This window comes from Lepidochelys kempii, chromosome 15 (genome assembly GCF_965140285.1).
Source record: "Lepidochelys kempii isolate rLepKem1 chromosome 15, rLepKem1.hap1, whole genome shotgun sequence".
Taxonomy (NCBI): Eukaryota; Metazoa; Chordata; order Testudines; family Cheloniidae; genus Lepidochelys; species Lepidochelys kempii.
In genome coordinates, this window is record NC_136394.1 from 27,931,285 (window position 1) to 27,951,486 (window position 20,202).

At 44.9% G+C, this 20,202-nt stretch overlaps 1 protein-coding gene across 5 annotated transcripts in view; it reads left to right on the top strand.

The window, feature by feature from the left end:
* Positions 1 to 20,202, top strand: part of ACAD10 (acyl-CoA dehydrogenase family member 10) — a 30,035-nt gene that overhangs the window by 414 nt on the left and 9,419 nt on the right. For 3 of the 5 annotated variants that reach the window (XM_073312268.2, XM_073312273.2, XM_073312270.2), the window contains exons 2-14: positions 625 to 822; positions 1,797 to 1,945; positions 3,003 to 3,197; positions 5,741 to 5,899; positions 6,680 to 6,839; positions 8,423 to 8,564; positions 9,890 to 9,958; positions 11,360 to 11,541; positions 12,443 to 12,593; positions 14,486 to 14,631; positions 16,036 to 16,209; positions 18,255 to 18,643; positions 19,828 to 19,968. In XM_073312268.2, coding sequence (XP_073168369.2) covers positions 636 to 822; positions 1,797 to 1,945; positions 3,003 to 3,197; positions 5,741 to 5,899; positions 6,680 to 6,839; positions 8,423 to 8,564; positions 9,890 to 9,958; positions 11,360 to 11,541; positions 12,443 to 12,593; positions 14,486 to 14,631; positions 16,036 to 16,209; positions 18,255 to 18,643; positions 19,828 to 19,968 — 2,244 coding nt within the window. In that variant the 5' untranslated portion in view covers positions 625 to 635. Of the gene's footprint in view, positions 1 to 377; positions 521 to 624; positions 823 to 1,796; positions 1,946 to 3,002; positions 3,198 to 5,740; positions 5,900 to 6,679; positions 6,840 to 8,422; positions 8,565 to 9,889; positions 9,959 to 11,359; positions 11,542 to 12,442; positions 12,594 to 14,485; positions 14,632 to 16,035; positions 16,210 to 18,254; positions 18,644 to 19,827; positions 19,969 to 20,202 lie in introns of all 5 variants that reach the window. The other 2 variants (XM_073312271.2, XM_073312272.2) reach the window with 2 other exon arrangements.

A 20,202-nucleotide genomic window follows, 5' to 3' on the forward strand; every position in this document is an offset into this window, starting at 1 on the left:
GGCTGGGCTTTGTGGGGGGCACAGGGGGGTGGACCTTGGGGGGAGGCTGGGGGCACAGGGGGGTGGGCCTTCGGGGGACACGGCTGGGCTTTGTCGGGGGAGGCTGGGTGCAAGGTGGGGAAGGGACTTGGGGGGAATGGAGTGGGGCCTTGCTTAGGGATGGTGCCCCAGGTAAATTTCCTCCTCGGGCTCAGGTGTGGTGAGGGTAGAATTGAGCAGCATGAACAAGGGTTTGTGGGCTCTGGGACGGCACAGTAGAGGGGAAATTGTGTAATTGTGTCAGCTGCCGTGCGAAGTTGCTGTATCACGTTGACACGGGGCCACCTGCTTGGGTGAGATTCCTGCACACTGTCTCCCTTATCTTTCCCATGGACCAGCAGCTGGAGGGCAACATGATCACCTGTCCGGAGCCTGTATGTTACACGTGCTCAAATAGTGTTGTGATGGGCACCTTAGAACAGTGCGTAATAAAACTGTGATACTAATAAAATTGATACTACGCTTGAACTCAGTCCAAAGTGTAAGTGGTGTTATACAAAGAGCTCAGTGCAACTACTTATAATCTGAAGAAGAAGCCAGAGAACCCTAAATATATGTCTCTAAAACATTCCCTTCCCCACACAGAGTTTTGCAGAATGGGCCTTAGGAGGTTTATCCAAGCCTCTTATTTCCAATGTGCCAGAACATCAGGAATCCTAAAGCACGTACGATACAAACCTCCAAGTTTGGTACAGTGGAGGCATTCAGGATCAAGTCTCTATAAAGCTGTAATCTTTGACATGGGGGGAGTTCTTCTCCCTTCCCCTTACCGGATGGCTGTAGGTGAGTATTTTTGACTGGACATGTTGACTGGAGTAGCTGACTAGTGACCTTTTCGTGCATTTAATATAAGTATATTTCACATTTATTTATAACTCTTATTGGTGTTTCCAATACAGTGATGGTCAACTTTACTTCCTCTTTGGGGACTTACATGACATGATGGTGGTGGTTCCAATTCCCAGTGAACACTCATACACATCATCAAAACTATTAAAGTTGACATAGTTGGCAATCTTGTTGGCATTTGCAGGTGGGAGGTCAAGGGTTGGGGGGGGTGTGAGGATTAAACTGTCCTGTAGTGCTTCCGACTACTCTATGAAAATGAACTAATCCTTTTACCCTCTAGTACAGGATTGAGGCACGTTGGCAGGATGGCTTGGGGGAAACTGTTACTGTATCTCTTCTATGGGTGCATAGAGGACATCAGACACCCGGGTTGTCAGTTCAGCACCTTTCATGAATGCTAATATTGCCTTTTCTGTGCTAGACTTTATAGTAATGCCAACTAGTCTTGAGGGATTTCAGTTCCATTAGTAAGGCTAAGATTTAGTCACTGGTATTTTTAGTAAAAGTCATGGACAGGTCACAGGAAATAAATGAAAATTGACGGCCCATGACCTGTCCATGACCTTTAGTATATAAATACCTCTGAGTAAAACTTAACAGCTCCTGGGGCCCCAGGGCTCCACTGCTTCTGATGGCTAGCCCCTGCATTGGCCACGGGCGCTAACTACTCCCAGGCACCCGCTGCTCGGGCACTTGCCGGGCCAGCTGCCTGGCGCCACCTGCGCAGTGGCTGGTGCAGCTGGCCCCGGGACCGCTGCTCCGGCGTTCCCCAGGACCAGCCTGAGGTCATGGAATCTGTGACTTCCGCAACCTCTGTGACGGAATCACAGCCTTATCCATTAGGGCTTTCCCACTCCTGACAATGTTATAAGTGCTGTCTCCTCACTCTGCTACCTTCCTTTATTTAGAATGGGAGGTGCGGAATCGTATTCCACGTGGCACAATCAAACAAGCCTTAATATCTGGAGGGGAGAACAGGCCCTGGCTGAGGTACATGAGAGGGGAGCTGACATCAGTGGAGTTCTTGCACGAATTTGGACAGCAGTGCTCTGAGATTGTAAGCCAAGCTCCCAGCTTTCCTGCTTGATTCTCGCTGATTCCTCACAGGAGAATGGGGTTTTGTGCAGATCCATTAAACTGTATAGAAAGCATAGAGCTAACAAAAGATAATTTTTAAAAGAGTCCTGTCTGTAGAAGGTTCTGTTACTGCTTCCACTGCTGCTTCATGTATAGCGCTGGGGCAGGTGTGGACTTTTCTGTCCACAATGCACTTTCCGATAGCATCTTCTCATGCATTTAAGAGACATAGCTGTCCACTCTATCTGTCTATCTGGATTTTTACACTGCTGTCATTATTCTGTTACTTTAGCAGAGGCTGCCTTAACCTGGTCCCCTCCCTTCTGCCTTCCTTGTGTCATAGCGTTTTTTCTTAGTTTTTCCACTTCCAGTGCCATGAGAGCTATTGTAGATGTGTGATATCCGCCTCTGATGAAGGGTCAGCAGGGAGAGAAGAGAAGTAGAGGCTCCTCAGCAAAAAGATCACCTCCTTCCTTAGGCATCATCCAGGTGGCAGAGACTGACTTTTGCTGATAGTGCCTAGGGGGACGTTCTTAATGGCTAGAAGCAACTTTCTTGGTGGAGCGTCTGTAGCTTCAGTGGAACTTGCACCATGCTCCAGAAGCTAACATACTCCGTCTGTAGTGGAGCAAGGTTCAGCTTTTCAACCAAGCTTTTGTCAAACAGATCAGTCTAAAAGGAAGGCTCTTTTTCTGATTGCTGAGTTGTAATGAATGGCTTTATTTGTGATCCGCCCTGATGCTATGGTGGAAGCGCAATATAAATAAATAAGGGTCTCTAGTTGTTTCTCTTCCCCAGGGTCATCTCTTTAACACTCAACTCTTCATTTCCTTCCTTCATAGAATTAGTAACCTAAGGAACTTTTATTTATTGTGTTTGAGCAGTTTAGCTGGAGAGCTAGGCTGACTGCCTTCTGTTACAGGAGAAAGTGGGGCAATAAGTTAAAATGATCAGCCAGTCTCAGGCTATGCACAAAGTTTCACATTTTCTTCCATTTGCTGCTGCTGATCATTGTTGGGGTTTCTCTTGTTTCTTAGGCAAACTTCTCTGTTCCAGTGGACTCCTTTCTCTCTGACCTAACCAGTAGTCAGATGTCAAAACAGCTCCCCATTATGACTGAAGCATTAGAGTGTATCCGGGCAGAAGGTCTTAAGACAGCTGTTCTAAGCAACAACTTCTACCTTCACAGTGGGGTGAGCTTTTTGCCCCTAGACCGAAACCAGTTTGATGTGGTAAGGCTGAACAGATTAAAAAATGCATTTATGTAGCTAGATTTATAAAAAGCACTGAGCAGAATTCTCTAAGTGCAGGTCCAAATTAAAGATAGTAGAACAGTAATATAATGTGTTAGTGTAACACATGGTGTGTCTTCAGCTGCATCTCCTTCTAGTGACTAGCCCATAGCAAGGGTTAGAGTGAGCTCCAGCCACCTGTGCATTTAGTGGATTCATTACAAAGAGGCTCACAATTAGCTAGTGTATTACATATCTAATAATGCCTGTAAAAGGCTTAGAAGATGGAATGCTCTAACAGTTCCAAAGCTCTGTTCATCTCAAAGGGTCCCAGAGAGTACTTCACACACTGCATACAGACAGCCCCTGAAATGCTGTCATATCTGGGGAGGTGGACAGCAGCCAGGTAGACAGCCATCTCAACAGTTGGAGAGAGGAGTGGAAATTTTGGCCAGGGACACAGGGGCAAGCTTTTGGTCTTATCAGAGGTTGAACGAGGCAAGCTGGTGCTGATTCAGCAAGCTATTTATTTTTATTTATTTATTTAATTTATTTTTGGAATGCTGCCATCTCATGCTCTAGAATCTAAGCTTAAATCTAGTCGGGGGAGCTTTTCGCTCTGCCATGGACTTATCAAGAGGGATGGATTTTAAAGTAAAGTATTTTGGCTGTCTTCAGTGAATGTTCTCTCTCCTGTGCTGTATATGAACACAGATGCTAAGCGTGAGCAAGGAATGTGGACAGCATTGTGAAGTCTGAAACCTTTGATGTTCAGACTTTAAGTCTGTTCTATATGAAATGATTAACCTTTCCTCTACTGCTCAGTGGAATCTTCCGTCATTGAATGCTCCAGACACAATAGCTTCATCTTCAACTCTCAGATAGCCAGTTGTGTACATGTTCACTTCATAGATAGGTACAATGTATATTTACTTTGGGGCTTTTCTTTTTAAACATAAGTTAATAATAATTCTTTTTTGCTGATCAGTTATTTTAAATCTGGCTGAGTTTTCAGCACGTTCGAAACTATACAGGAAACTATACTCCCAGTTTCCTTGCATTTGCTTTAGTCACCAGGTGTCAATTCGTTTTGCATATTAAGTGTGGGAACAGTCATTGCTGCACCTAGATTTAGAGACCATATCAGTTTATAGTCTGGACACAATTTAAGTTTTATTTTACACGATTTCACAAAATCTACCATGAGTAGAATTCTTTCTATGTATGTGTTGAATCCCAACTACAGTATATGAGGAGACCCAGACTGTGAAACTGACTTCATAAACATGTAAATATAGTGTCACAGGCCTGGCTGAGTGACACGCAACACTGAAGCAAATAGCAGAGGGAAAAGGAAATCAAAACTGTACAATTCTGTGGATTTCAGTCCACTAGGATGTTTTGTAAGGAAGGAATTTCTTTTTTTAAATCTTTTTTTTTTTTAACAATACACTTTTCCTATATATGCCAACTCACATTTTTGCACTGACAGAACTCCAGAAGTTCACTCATAACTTAGGCTTGTTTTATAGCCCTCACTGAGGAAGGAAAGACAATTCATACATGAAGAAAATCAGATCTATGTTTTTAAAAGTTATGGCTGTTTAAAGTCATCCTGTTAACATCTGGATGTTGGATCATTTTCTGTTCACCTTTCCTTGTATGTGTTTTACTAGAAAAATCAGTATCTATTAAGATAATATATTATTATTATAATAAAGGCATCTTTCATCTCAAAGCATTCTCAAAGCGTTTTTATAGCTACATACCCTGTATATATATATATATGTATATAGGACACGCCTAGCAGTGAAATGTCATCCCCCCTGGAATGTGGTTGCTGTTTAACAATGCACAGCAATATTACGCAATAATTTAGGACAGGAAATTAAGGAAAATGTCTGTATTTTAGATATTTTTCATTTTAAAGTGCCCATCAATGTGGTTTCTAAGCTAATATTGTATCCCGTGGTAAGTGCAGTATTTATGGAGACAGTATGTACTTCCCAAAATTGGAATTTGGACAGGACATTGGGGTTAACATCTTTACTATTGTGAAAATTGAGTAGGGATGGCTGATGAGCATAACAGTCAAGACCGCAGTTTTGCATTTCAGCTGCAAGATGACACTTCCAGGAGTTCCACCCGCCTTTAGCACAAGATCAAAGGATTGGTGTAGTACTGACTAGGGAAAGAGTGCCACCTATGGAGTCACCTGCACCATGAGGATTCCCTGAAGGCCTCCCATCCAAGTACTGACTTGACCCTGCTTAGCTTGGTTGATCTGACAAGATCATAGCTGAGGCAATATGTCTGCAGAACAATGATTCATCAGATTAGGTCATAGCCTCTCTACCAGTCCCGCTCTACCACTGTTTAGGTTTGTGCAGCAGTCTTGTGGTCCTTTGTTTCATTTATTGCACTGCATGTTAGTCACACGCTCATTCATACTTGTGTCCTCCATGTCCAGAACTGTCCTGATATTCATGAACGAGAATTACAGTGGCCTTGTGCATACCTGTCTTGATCGTATGTTGTCATAGGTAATTGAATCTTGCCGGGAAGGGATATGCAAACCAGACCCTCGTATCTATACATTATGCTTGGAGCGCTTGGGTGTTCAGCCAAAGGAATCCATCTTCCTTGATGATATTGGGCAGAACTTGAAAGCAGCCGCTCAGCTTGGCATTAACACAGTGAAGGTACAAAGCAGCACCCTCAGGGGTGCATAGGGACAGTTGTTGGTAGAACATTTATTGTCTTAAATATTTTGGTTTGGTTTCTAAATCCAAATTCTGCATTTGACATGAATGTGTTTAATATTTTCACACAGTGGCATTCGATACAGATTGCCATGCTTCACGCATTGAACATGTCCATTGTCCTGCATGACACCAGTAAGCCAAATAACCACAGGGTTAATGCAGGGGTAACTGTGGATGCCAAGATTGCAGGGTTCCATGTCCAGCTCTGCCACCAACTCCCTGTGGGCCTTGGGCAAGTCACTCCTCCCTCCCTGTGCACCTCGGTTCTCCATCTGTTAAACAGCAGTAATGACACCTGCCAAACATGGGATTGTGAGGCTTCATTAACTAGCCCTGTGGAAGCTAGATAAACCTCATGTACATGTCACCTGGGGTTGGCTAACTTCCAAACGATGGTGAGGAGGTGGAAGGGTAAGGATGGGACTCCTTGATGGACTGAGTTCTGACCTCCCTCTGCCTGTCCCACTGTGATCGCAGCTTGTGCTTGCAATATGATCATCCTCTCCCCATTGGAATTGCTTCCCCTTCCCCTTGGACAGAAACCAGGCAAAATGTAGCTGCTTAGATCAGGAGAGGGAAGGCAGTGTTGGTGCTACCTTTGGTATAATGTCATAGTAGATGCTACAGAGCAGTCACAAGGATGCAGAGCCCTGTCTTTGCCAAGAGATCAGAATCTAATTAGCTATTTATCATACAACTTTTTCTCGCCGGTATCAGGTTGATGACCCAGAAGCAGCTCTCAAAGAGTTAGAAACCTACTTGGGCTTCCCTTTGCGAGGATTTGTTCCACAGACTCGCTTAGTGAGACCAACAATGGAAATTCCAAAAGGTCCCCTACAGAAGTACCTGGAAGAGGTCCTAGGTGGCCAGACAACCGGTATTTTAGCTCTTTTATACTTTACAACTTTAAAGGTCACATATTCTGGGTCTGTTGGCTCTTTCCAGCATAAGACAAAAAGACTTTTAAAAAAATAGTATCAACTACTGCAAAGCCACTCTCATTGTTTAGGTACCTTTCCAAGCTCTTTGTGAAATGCTAGACTGTTTAAAACATTGTTATTGGTATTTACCTGGATAGTTAGAGGAAAACCTACTCTGTGACTATGCTGAATTCTATGCCCATGCATCTGCCTATACAGTGAGTATCTGTATTGTGTAGCATTGTGCTCCCTGACCAAAAGCTTCTAGACATTGCATCTTTCTTAAAAGGCATTTGTTGTTTATAGTGGTTCTTCTCCAACACTTGTAAAATTGGTAAAAGCCAGTGAATGTTGCTCCCTGGCAGGAGGTCACTTCTCTGCCAGGAGATTCCAGCTGCTGCCTCAGGCACACAGGTATTACATAGCCATTTAGGACCACAATGTAAACACCTCATCGTCTAAAAAGTCTAGAAATTAAAGTATTGCATTAGGTCAAGTTTTAAAGCAACAATGTCAGATTCAAAGTCATGTTTCAATACAAGAAAGTACCATATCTGGACTATTAATAACTACTAAGATTATTTAAAGAGAGAGAATTCAACAGATCTAGTTTCCTTTTCATTATTCATGCTATTTGTTTACTTGCATACTTCCTTCTGCTTGGACAATGAAAATAGATCAGTTAACGTTGGTTTCTAGTCAGTTTCATTTCTGGGTTTTCTTGCACTAGCACAGTTGTGCAACTTTTGGGTGGCAAGCATTGCATGGGTAATATTTAACTAAATTTCTACAAAACCCACCTTTATATTTAAAAACAAATAATGAAAATATTTCTTTTGACATTCGGCTTGAAAAACTTTATATGTTGAATTTCTGCTGCTTGACAATTATCCTTTTGAGTAGGGCTTGGAGGACCCGTTTACAGAAATCCAGAATCCTAGCATTTGCGTGTCTGAACCACACCTGACGCTTTTTTAAAGCTCTGTATTGGTTTGGAGCTTAAAAAGCAGTATTTTTAAAACCTTAAGATAGTCCAAGGCAGAGGGCTTTAAGCCTCAAGCAAACTGCTGTGTTCTGTACTAGCTGCAGTTTCCAAATGGTCTTCAGATGTTCCCCCCACATTCAGAACTTATTGCAGTGATCTAGTCTTCAGTGACAAAGGCCCAAACGATTGTAGCGAGCTCTACACTTTGCAGTGTTCAGCTCTTATTAATGAAGAATAATAGCTCCTTTCCCTTGCTCTGGGAAACAACCTGTGCTTAGAACTTCCTGATGGGAGGAGCTGGGGAGGAGCGCTGGGCAAAAAATACAGAGCAAAAGTCAAGCAGATTTCTGGCCCTCTGCCATCCAAGAGTGACCACTGTCACTCAATAGGGCCCCATACTGATTCCATAACAATGGGGCAGTGCTCAGTCTTCTGCTGATGCAAATTACAGTCTTTAGCTCTGTCCATTTTAGAGTAAAATAAAACATGGGAAAGAGATGAGAAATAATTTCAGTTCCTGTACTTTTCATTGATCATTCCTTTTCAAACTTTCAGGTCCTCTGATATTACGACAGTTCAGTCATGGACAATCTAACCCCACTTACTATATCAAGCTTGGGGATCGTAACTTAGTCCTCAGGAAGAAACCTCCTGGCAGCCTACTTCCATCTGCTCATGCTGTGGAGAGAGAGTACAGGTGAAAAGGCACAGTGTGCTACAGAATCGTTCCCAGTTCTGGCTGGCCAACATAGGTGCTCTCTGATTATTGTAACACAATTCCAAATGTGCACATCCTGTAGACAGTGCTGTTTTCCAGTCTCACCTTTTCTATTCCAAGCCCTGCTCCACGAGAGTAGCTGTCAGTAGGAAACTGGCAGGCTTAGGACACATGAAGGAAAGAGATCCTTTTTTGTAGTGTATGTGACAGGCATATTCCTCTTAGCACATTTAAGGAAGTGCTACGTGTGATTCAAGAGGTTCAGTCTGCGTTAATACTGCCCCAGTGAATCGGCATGGCATTACAAGGCACTGTGCTGCAGGTGGTGCCTCCTTTACGATGATGCATAAAACTGAGCTCCTGCTAATTCGCGCTCTGAGAGTGCACACTGCAAGCATTGTGGGGTGGTAGCCTCTTTGACTTAGAATGTAATTACTCTTGTTGGAAGTAGACTGTCTGGTTAAACTCACCCTGCAGCTTCAGTAGGACACAAGGTGCCTCCACTTTATGATGATTCTGTGGATGTCTAGATTTCACAGTCCTCATCGGGAATAGACCACAGGTCTCGCCCCACCCCTACTTGATGTGAAGGAGAATCGCCTGTAGCCATAGTAGGATTAAGACGTATAGCCTCTGGCCTCGAAAGGGTGACATACTTGGCAAGTCTGACATTCTGTCCAGCAGAGGGGCAGTGGCACATAGATACACTTCACAATTTAGACAGGGGATTGTAAAATATTGTTTTGGTAATGTTGTGTGCTTTTAAATAGTTATGCTCCACCCCAGAGGTGGCTGCATTTCAGTGGTGGAGGAAGTGATTCCTCTCTGTATGTATGTTAAAGTGTTTTGAGATCCTGCTAGGTAAAAGGTGTTGTATACATGTAAGCCAGTAATAAAGTGGGGATGAATGCTAAATATTACATTAATAGCATGATTCCATTTCTATATGTCCATCTAGCACCAGGGTTCTCAAACTGGGGGTCGTGACCCCTCAGGGGGTCACGAGGTTATTATGTGGGGGGTCGTGAGCTGAAAGCCTCTACCCCCAAGCCTCGCTTCACCTCCAGCATTTAATAGTGATAAATATAAAAATAGTGTTTTAATTAATAAGGGGGGAGTTGTACTCAGGCTTGCTGTGTGAAAGGGGTCACCAGTACAAAAGGGAGAACCACTGATCAAGCATGTTACGATCGTATTTTAAAGATCAAGAACAGCACCTTTTTTAACACCACCAATACGGCAGGCAAAAAATGATCAATTCTTTCTCTCCTGACAAAGTCTCTCTGGGTTGCTTGTCCTGGCAGGGTACTGAAGGCTCTTGCTGAGGCCGGAGTTCCTGTTCCTAAAGTGCTCTCACTCTGTGAAGATTCAAGGTAATTTTTTTTTTCCAATTTACATCAAAAGTAAGTGACAGTTGTTAGACACTTCCACTCCCAGTTTATAGCAGAGCAGAGGAGGAGGCAGCTGTCAGACTCAAAGGTGACAGAAGCTGTAGAAAAACCTTGTTAGATAGATAGAACTGTTCATGTGGAAAGAAACAGCAAAGGTGCAGTAACTTCAGTGACCGTGTCAGACCTGTGAAGAAGTGTTGAACCCAACCCAGGAGGAAGGACCCCTGTCTTGGCGGTTTGTGGAGGAGACAGGTAAAAGGCATGGTTTGTGTGGCCAGTGGAGAATGTCTTACTGCAGATATGTTGAAATATTGGGCATTTGTGTTTTGGATGGTCCTGCCTGTTTCTGGCCTCTAATGATCCCCTCGCACTTCTTGCAAAAATAGTGGTGTTAATTAGGTGTTCTGACCCAGTTTCCACTCAGATAATTCCATTCTGCCTGCCAGTTGGGTATATGAATTTTGTTTCCCACTCTATTCTATAGCATTGCTAGGTGCTGTTAAACAGCTGCCATGATCTGCCCTGGAAGTTGCTGTAATTCAGTGGTGGATGATGCTTCACCTATGTATCCCTTGTCCTTACCTCACAAAGGGCTTTTGTGGCTTAACTAATAATTATTGTGAAGCACTTTGAATTCTCCAGATGAAAGAGGTTATAGAAGTGCAAAGCACCATAACATATTATTATTCAGCTTGTTTTGGGTGTGTCTTGAGTATTTTATTTTTGCAATTAATTAAAATCGCTCTTACGCTCTGAAAAGAGACTGCAAAAATGGCAGAATGGCACTCCCTGTGTGGTTCCAGATCATATATGCTCAGGTTCCAAGTAACAAGATGATTTTTCTACCTGCCAGACCTGCATACTCGCCCGGAGAGCTAAAGCTGAGTTCTTTCTGGCTTTTGCATCATCATAATGATCAACAAAGATTCTGCAACTGGAACTTTGGTTAACAATTCTTACAGGCTCTTGCATAAAAAGGAATAGAATCCGTCTCCCTCTCCCATTGCTGTGCTGATTTTGCAAGACTAATAGGTGTAAACAGTAGCACAAACTTGCTTCTGATCCTAAAGTCAGCCCCTCTGTTGAGAGAGGCATTATTTTTACATAATCACGTTTCTAACCTTAATTGCACTTTTGTTTTGTAGTGATATTTACATCAGATGGTTCTAATGGTTAACTGAGTTCTGTCGTTATTTATTATAACTATTCTGATTTTTGTTCGTTAGGCATAAACACTGTGCTCTGCACAGAACAAATCCGAGAATTAGAGCATGTTCAGACTTGGCAATAACTTCTATACACTGATGCAATAGATGCAGGAATATTCCACTCATCTCTGAGGCCTGTCACTGATATACAGTTGTTTCAATTCTGTCATTCTAGTGTCATTGGCACCCCATTCTATCTGATGGAATACTGCACTGGCCACATCTACAAGGACCCCTCTCTTCCTGGCCTGGACCCTGGCCAGCGGAGGGCTACTTACATGGCTATGAACAAAGTCCTTTGTAAAATCCATAGAGTAGACCTCAAAGCGGCTGGACTGGAGGATTATGGGAAGCATGGTGAGAAGGAAATTTGCTGTCATACTCTTCCTGTGTGTTAGTTTTTAAAGGGGTGTGGTCACATAAGGCCAAATCCTTAGGGCAGTGGTGGGGAAGGGGAGCTGTCCAGCAGCATGACGGAGCCTCAGGCCAGTCAAGGGTGCATGGAAAAGTGGCTTGAGATCCTCCAGGAGTCAGTGTTTTTTGGAAGTAGTCTCCAGAACTTCCTCCCATTGGCCCTTCCTGCCAGTAATTTGTTTGCTATCATCGTGACTGGGCTCCCTCAGATCCTGCCCCAGAGGTTCAATAGTACCTCTCGCAGAGCCGCCTCTGGGGGCAGAGGGGTCCTGCTGAGCAGCTGCGCCAGGATTTGGCCGTTGTTGGAATTATAGTTTTTGTTTAGGATCCCAGTTATTTGTAGCCAGTTGGAATATCTAATCCATCCCCTGCCAGGAAACGATGCAGTGCCCAGACAGGGTCCTTAACCCAAACCAGGGGGGTACCTGTAGTAGAGGAGGAGACTCCCTTCTTGAGACAGCAACAAAACATGACTTGGGTGACCATCTCATCATAAGCCAATCTACATGATGCTCTACCTATCCTGCCCCTTAAAGCTGCCAGGTGTAAAAAAGGTGACGGCTATTTCTGCTTCACCAGACTTACAGGACCAAAGGCAGCCTGAGCAGAAGCAGGCAAATCTTCTGGGCTGCTGGGAGTTCTGCCCAATTATTCTGGGACTGATTGTGGCCCATGGCTGCAGCCAAACGCTCTCTTGGAGAAGTGTACGTTTGTCTGGTTGGACGGAGACTGGCTTTGTTTTTGGTGGTTAGACTGTTTCCAGATGCAGCTCTTTTGTGGTTATTTTCAAAGGCCTCCTTTTATTTGGAACTATACCCCAGAGACTTAATTCCCTTGGCTTTAGGTAACTATGTTCAACGGCAAGTTCAAACCTGGACGAAGCAGTATCGAGCCACAGAAACCCACACTATTCCTGCCATGGAGAGACTCATTGAGTGGCTCCCATTGCATCTCCCAGGGAACCAGAAGACCACAGTTGTGCATGGAGATTTCAGGTACTAGCTGTTTGCCAGCACCCATTTGGACAAGGCACTCTGTGTTACCTAGGGAGGAAGAAAGGGGGATCTCCGAGAACCCCCCAGCACGATGCTCCAGTGATATTTGAAAAGGAAGCTGAAGCTCTGCTCTGTTCAGCAGTTCTGTTCTGAGAGCTCACAAGAGCTCCATGCAGCATTTCGCTCCCCATTGCCTCTGCCTAGTGCATTTGTAGCAGATTAAAGCAGTGTGTGTTCTGGTGCAGAGGAGTGCAATCTAGTAATTTAGGGAACTAGAAGTCAGGACACCTGGGTTCTAGTCCCAGCTTTGCTTTTGGATCAGCAGTTTGGATTCTCTTTCGGACTCAGCCACTGCAAAGCGGCACCATTGCTGATCTCAGCTTAATTGAGACATAACATTGGGGATTAGATGATGTTTTCTGCCTCACTCTTAGCAGTGAGAGAAAGAACCTTGTGATGTGAAGTGTAAAATAGTGAGAGTTTACCTAGATCCGTGTTTCTGATGGAGCCTTGCCTGTCTGGCAGCGGGTGAGCTAATGCCACAGTATTACAAAGGAGATCACCCTTCAGTAATACGATGGATGCAGGTGGGGAGGTCAAAATTCTGACTGGTGAGAACTACTTTCATCATGAGCTAAAAAAATTGCCTGGAGCATGAACTACATTTGTCTCTTTAAAAGGTCAAAGGGGATAGGCTGGCCTGCAGATCTGTGCACCACTGCCGTCTGCTGGAGCATGACACAGCTACCTCTCTGTAATACTTCAATCTACTGGCTGAACAATTATTGTTATTTATTATTTGTATTACCGTAGTGCTTAGGAGCCCTAGTCATGGACCAGAACCCCTTGTGCTTGACTCTGTACAAACTCAGAACAAAGCCCCAAAGAGCTTACAATCCAACTATAGGAGCTTCTCCTCTAACCTGTAGAAATTAGGGCTGGAAAGGACCTGTTATCTCCCATGTAGTCTGTGCCCTGGGAGCCAGGGCAGGATTGGCCCCTATAAATCATTCCTAGTTCTAAGTGCCTGGGAAGTGGCATGCAGTCTATAAATAAATAAGCAGCAATGACCTGACTGCTCTGCTCCTACCTTTCCCCTCCAGTAGAGTATCCTACTCTAATCCGTCCGACTCTCCCCTGTCTTAATATCATCCCATTGTGACTAATTATACCTCTTGGATGTTCCCATCCAGCCTTGCAGACAGCTCTCATTCGCTTGCCTGGCAAGGACCTGGATTAGGGGAGCTCATGGCTCTTCCTTTGCATTTCTGATGCTGCATGATGGATCCAAATGGCAGATCACTAACTCATCCAGGCATGAAGCATTACAGTTTCCTTCACCAATAAAACTCCCATTTGGGAGTGGAGTGAATGCGTTCTTTGCATCTCAGCAGGAGCCTTTCACACCCCCATATCATAGCCAACCTCTGTGCAAACTCTTGGAAGCCTCTACACCACACAAAAAGTCAGCAGACAACAGTTTGGGATCTTGAATCAATAACAAATGACAAGTGTTGGCTTAAAGTGACCAATAAATCCATTTTGAAATTGACCTGAAGTCTGTCATTTTCCAGTTGGCACGTACCATAGTTTCTGTTAATAATCTGAGATCCTAAACTGTCTTGTTTATTTTTTAAACCACGTCAGTTCACAGTTAACCAGCCAGAAGGTTGAACAACATAAGCCTCTTCTGTCCATCACTTTCCAGAGCTGAGCTCTCCGCTTCCACAGCCCTCCCAAGGGAGCTAGTGATAGGGAATCGATCCCCCAGCTAGCACAGAGTTCCAGGTCACTTGTTTAACTGAAACTAAGCGATTGTCAGGAAAGCATCTCCCTCTGATGAGTGTTTTTTCTCTTAGGACTTATCTAAACCCTTCCCCTTTCTGATCCAGGCTGGATAACCTGATTTTTCATCCAGAGGGTCCAGAAGTCCTTGCTGTCCTCGACTGGGAACTTTCTACCTTAGGAGATCCCATCTCAGATGTGGCGTACAACTGCATGGCCCACTATCTGCCTTCTCACTTTGATATATTGAAAGGTACAATGTGTCCTCCTGGGGAACACACAATTTGCTTCCTATTTTGAACGTTTTACAAATAAAGAGCTGGGAAACATTGTTTAGAAACTGCCAGGACATTGTGAAGGGTGCTCAGCTGGAAATTTGACTCAGTGCTTCAGACAAGGGCTCCCTTTCTTGTCTCATCCCATCACTCCCACCTCTACCTTTTCTTACCTCCCTAAAGAATCCTCTTCTCTCCTTGGTGTTAACATCTTCAGATATGTATAGTTGATTCTTGTGTCCAATTGCTTAGCCTCGCTGAAAATATTTAGCCCTTCTAATCTTCTCAGTACTCAATCCTTCCAACCCCCTAACATTTTTTGTTACTGTTCTTTGAACTTCCTTCTGTTTGTCAGTATCCTTTTAATATGAAGGTGCCCAGAAGTGAACACAGTATTCCTGTCATTGTTCTGGTTGCGGAACCATTGAGAGAGCAACTGTCACCACTCTGCTTTGTGATGTGATGTCTCTGTATTTAGCCCCAAAGCAACATGGGACTAGAAAATACAGGTGTTGGGGCCAGCAGCATGAAGGATTTGAGGAAAACCTTGGTTTGCAGATTGTAAATGCCACTTAAAATAAAAAAGGTTTTGATCCCCCCCTCCTTCCCCCATCCCTGTTGCTCTGTCTTTATCAAAACCAAAGTCATCTTAAAACTCTGGAAGTCATTTTCTGCAAAAATGGATTGAAGCAAAGATCTTTTCTTTCGGGCTGAAATTCTGTGAGCCGTGCTTCAGACCAAAAGGATTTTTGTCCCATTTATAAACTCCATGAAATTAGAGGCTTATAAAAAAGAGTCACACCAGTAGTGGTATTGCAAAGCCAGAGATTAGAAAGATCAGAAATTTACTGCTGCGTCAAGTAGGAAGAAGATTAACAGAGGAAAAATGGCCCCTGATGAAATTCAAAGCTGCCCAGGACACATTCAGAATAGTTAGTGATTAGTGCAGGAAGTTAGTTCTGTTTGTACTCAGATTCAGTAGAAACCACCATAACTGGCAGTGGTTTTGTTCTTTTTATAAGAAGAGTGGTTTGGGATAAAGATATTGCAATCACATGCTACCTGCCTTGCTAAAGACCAAATCCCTATAGAGACTTGTCAGTCTTCTTCTGCCAATGTAAATTCAAGTATCTGTTAGAGGCAGAGGGTAACTTCACCTCATTTTAGCTTAGTCCTGAGCCTCTCCAGAGCTAATTTGTCCCTGGTTATAGGTGGTCTTATGATTCAGACACACCAGAGTTTAGAACCTGAGAGCAGAAAGGCCATAGCTTTATCCACTGAGCATGTGTGCCAGTCATGAAACTAACGGAATCCGTAGAACTGTCTGTCTCTCTTTGAGAACGCCGCCTGCCTAGTCATGGTTATGCCGGATTCTCTTTCAGGTTTGAAGGACTGTGATGTAATGCAGTTGGGAATTCCCACAGCAGAGGAATATTTTCAGATGTATTGTGGGCACATGGGAATTCCACCCATCGAGAACTGGAATTTCTACATGGCCTTTTCCTTTTTCAGAGTGGCCGCGATCTTGCAGGGTGTGTACAAACGCTCGCTCACAGGTGAGAAAATGAAACAAGCCAGCCCCTGAATGTTCAATTGATGCCACATGTATTAGGATGGAGGCTTACCTATCCTCTATATGCTGCAGCTACTAGAGGGTGACATGAACACAGATACAGGAATGGTGTTCCTAGCCTCTGTTTGTCAAGGGTGGAGATGGATGGCAGGAGAGAGATCACTTGATCATTACCTGTTAGGTTCATTTCCTCTGGGGCACCTGGCACTGGCCACTGTCAGTAGACAAGATACTTGGCTGGACGGACCTTTGGTCTGACCCAGTCTGGCCATTCTTATGTTCTTACTGTCCACCCACAACCACACTGAAGAGATGTCAGTGCTGTACCAGTGTAGTAGGGTTTAACCACTAGCCTGGGAAACGATCTCAGACTTTAATTACAGACGTCAGTACAGTAGCTTGCGTAGCAGTATTGTACCCCTAGAGGGCATCATAACTATACATTTTGAGCCCCTCTGAAATTCTGGCCAGTAGAAGGCAATAGTGACTTACACAGTGTGGCAGGATCGAAGGACAAATGTAGCAGGTTTTTCTAGAAGGGCTAAGGTTGCTTGTGGCCGCAGTTTAGAGCTGGACATCAGGAGACCTGGGTTCAAGTCCCAGCTCTGCATCCGAATCTCTTTGTGATGATGGGCAAGTCGCTCAGGGGTACCTTTACAGTCAGACTGAGCACTGCCCCCACTTTTTATAGTCAAAGTCCATGCCAGTAGAGCCTATGCCTGCAAAAAGAATGTAATTGGAGGGGCACACACTCGGATTTGGCACAGTCTGCGAGGCTGTGTTCCTTTGGGATTTGCCTTGATGATGATACTCTGATTTGCACTTGCATTTCAGTTTCAGGCCCAAAGGGTGCCATCCTGAAAATGTACCCTTCCTCAGAGGAGTGATGGGGGACTTAATTCCTCTATGTCTGTGAGGTGTGGGAGAGGGGCAAAAGGTTATGATTCAAAGAGAGTTCACAACAATATTACAGAACAAATCCTCCCCTTGCATAGACCTTGGAAGGCTTTGGAATGGAGGCTAGTTCGAATGCCAAGCAGCGGGCTGTGTTTGCTCAGATATCCATCTGTAATAAAGCAGTGGTTTCTGCAAACAAACACAAAGATGGAGAGAAGGATGTGTTTTATTAGCTGTTGCTTTTTGCTGCATTGCAAAGTCTGATGTGGTTTTTGGGCGGGGCTGCTGTAGGTGAGCACTAGCATATGCCTGATTGCTGCCCTCTACCCCAGAGCTGGCCGGTTTTCAGCGAGGCTGCACGTATATTGTGAAGAGCTTTGGGAGCAATATTAACCATACCCAGCACCTGGCCCACTGTTACCAGTGGAGCACGTGCCGAGTCGAGGACCAGGAAACACAGCTCAGAGTACGCCTGACCTGCTGTGCCTTGGAGGAAGGGAAGTGGGGTGACTGCTGCTGCAGATGATGGATCTGTGAACAAGAGGAGAAATTTTTGAGGGTTTGCATGAGATCACAGAAGCAAAGCCCAGGCCTATGCTAAAAGCTTTGTACCAGTAGCTGGTGGTCTTGCTGGTTCACTGGCGCAGGGAAACCACGGAAGGGGATGGATGCAATTAAAAACAACGTGCCGCCAAGTCTGTTAAGCTGAGAGAGGAATCCATAATCACCCTGGGCCCTATATAGTGTTCTTCCCCCCCCCTTCACTGCAGCCCAATGTGTCCTTCTGCCTGGGCTCAGCTCTTCCCGCCGCTGTAGAATGTGCCCCTTGCTTTGCTCATTGCAGACTCACCCACGGGGGAATTCAGGGCTGAATCTAGGCACTTAGTCCTCCTAGACCTGGGCTCCTCAAACTTGACCCTACTAGGGACTCTGTTGGCAACTTGCCAGGGCGCTGATAGACTTTGTGTTTAATCCGAGAAACTGTGATATCGTTGTCATATCCCTTATAAAATAACCCTGCAGCGCCCGTGCCAAGGGCTAGTGCGTGCTAGTGTTTTGGGCCTTCGCTGTTGTACTTTGTCATGTGGACTCTCCAGGCAGACGGTGGTTATTAACTTTCATTTCCCGCAGGTCAAGCAAGCTCAGCCGCAGCTGAAAGTGGCGGAAAGCAGGCAGAGCTCATGGCCAACTTAGCGTGGGACTTTGCTACAAAAGAAGGATTTCGAGTGTTTAAAGAATGTCCAGCTGCAAAACCTTTAGCAAGACCTTACAGTACCTGGACCAGGAATGGGGCATTCTCCAGGAGAAACTATGTCACCATGGCACCTTCCACACCAGCTCACACTTCCAAAGCTCATCTGATTCTTTCTCCTGACGGCCTTCCTGGGAGAGCCCAGGATCTTTACCACAAGCTGAGGAGATTCATGGATAGCTATGTCTATCCTGCTGAGCAGGTTCTGAGAGATCATCAGGTTTCACAGTCTAGATGGACTCCACATCCTCTTATAGAAGAGCTGAAGGTAAGTCATACTTCTGCTTAAAGTAACAATGCCTCCAAGCATGGGTCTGTAAGATGGCACATTGACTGTAAAGGTCAGCGCCCAGGATGCCTCTGCGCCAGAGCTGTGCACTTCCTGATCAAATCACTTATCTGCTCCTGTCAGTCCACAGATCCAATACAGTAAGAGAGGGGGAGCTGGAGCCTCGTCTGGCTTGCACACCATCAGTTCAATTCTGACTGCAGAATCTTTATTATGGGTGGCAATGACTTAAGTGGGGAACCAGATGGACTCCCAGAGCCTAGGGAAAGTTTACAGGGCTGGGAATGAAGTCCTGGAGAGAGGCAGTAAATCCAGAGCCCGCATCATCATATAAATTGACTGACTAAAGCTGCATTTTTCAGAGAAACATTTGTCCTGGGCATCTTCTGGTAGGTGTAGCCCCTCTATTGTGTCTCCCACCTTGTGGATACGAGCCAGCCCCAGCTTCTGACCCAGTTGTCTGGGCTGCATTATTTCAGTGACTTGCTCACTCAAAATCCTGTCGTGTGTATTAACCTGCCCTTGTTCCGACACAGTTCCTGACCTAACGGGCGCTTTCTTCCATTACATGTCACACCAGCTGTCTCCTGCGTTTGATCTCTTGAGCTGTGGAAGCCGGATTGAGGGAGGGACTTCTATAAGTACAGTGTAACTGTGATCTTCATTTTTATACAAGAGGGCCTCAGCATTAGGAGATTTGTCTTGGGGCCAGAGTCTGATCACTATGTCCCCATTGACTTTAAAGGTCTTACTCCTGATTTATGCTGATGTAACTGGGCAGAATCAAGCCCTTCAAGTCCAAATCATTCTCCACTTCAAAGCCATCTCTGTACTATCTTTAGTATTTATTCTTCTTATAGGCTGCAAGTGATGTTTCCATAGACCCATTGGACTAAATTCACCCCTGGTGTAACTCCATTGACTTCAATAGGCCAACACCAAGCTGAGTCTTTAGCTCGTTTCTTCCTCACAGCTTTGCGTGTTTGTCTGTTGATGAATGGGAAAGGCAGATTCAGGCCTCAGCTCTGCTCAGGAGATCCCAGCATTTTCGGGTTGTCCTTCTTGCATCTATGCCCCTTGGGAGTCCCTATGGGCAGGGAGCTGGCCCCTTACATCTAAGAGCAGAATTGTGCCCGAAGTGTCATGCTGTTCCATTCTTTAAGGACAAAGCAAAGTCTGAAGGATTGTGGAACCTTTTCTTACCCGTGGAGAATGATCCAGAAGTGAAATATGGAGCGGGCCTCACAAACCAAGAGTTTGCCCATTTGTGTGAGCTCATGGGAACATCACTGTTTGCGCCTGAGGTATTTGCTTTAAGCCTTTTCATCTGGGGTGGTGGAGGGGAAACACGCAGTCTGGGTAAGGGATTCTTAGCTAGCCCCCTGTTGCTGGAATATTTACAGGCCTATCCCCTGCCCTGCTAGTGCCCCCTGCACACATTTCCCCTCTCCCCTCCCGATTGCGCCTACCCCGACACCTGGCTGCTTTGAATCTGAATGCTAATGCTGCTTTTGCAGTGTGTATTTGTGCTATTTGGG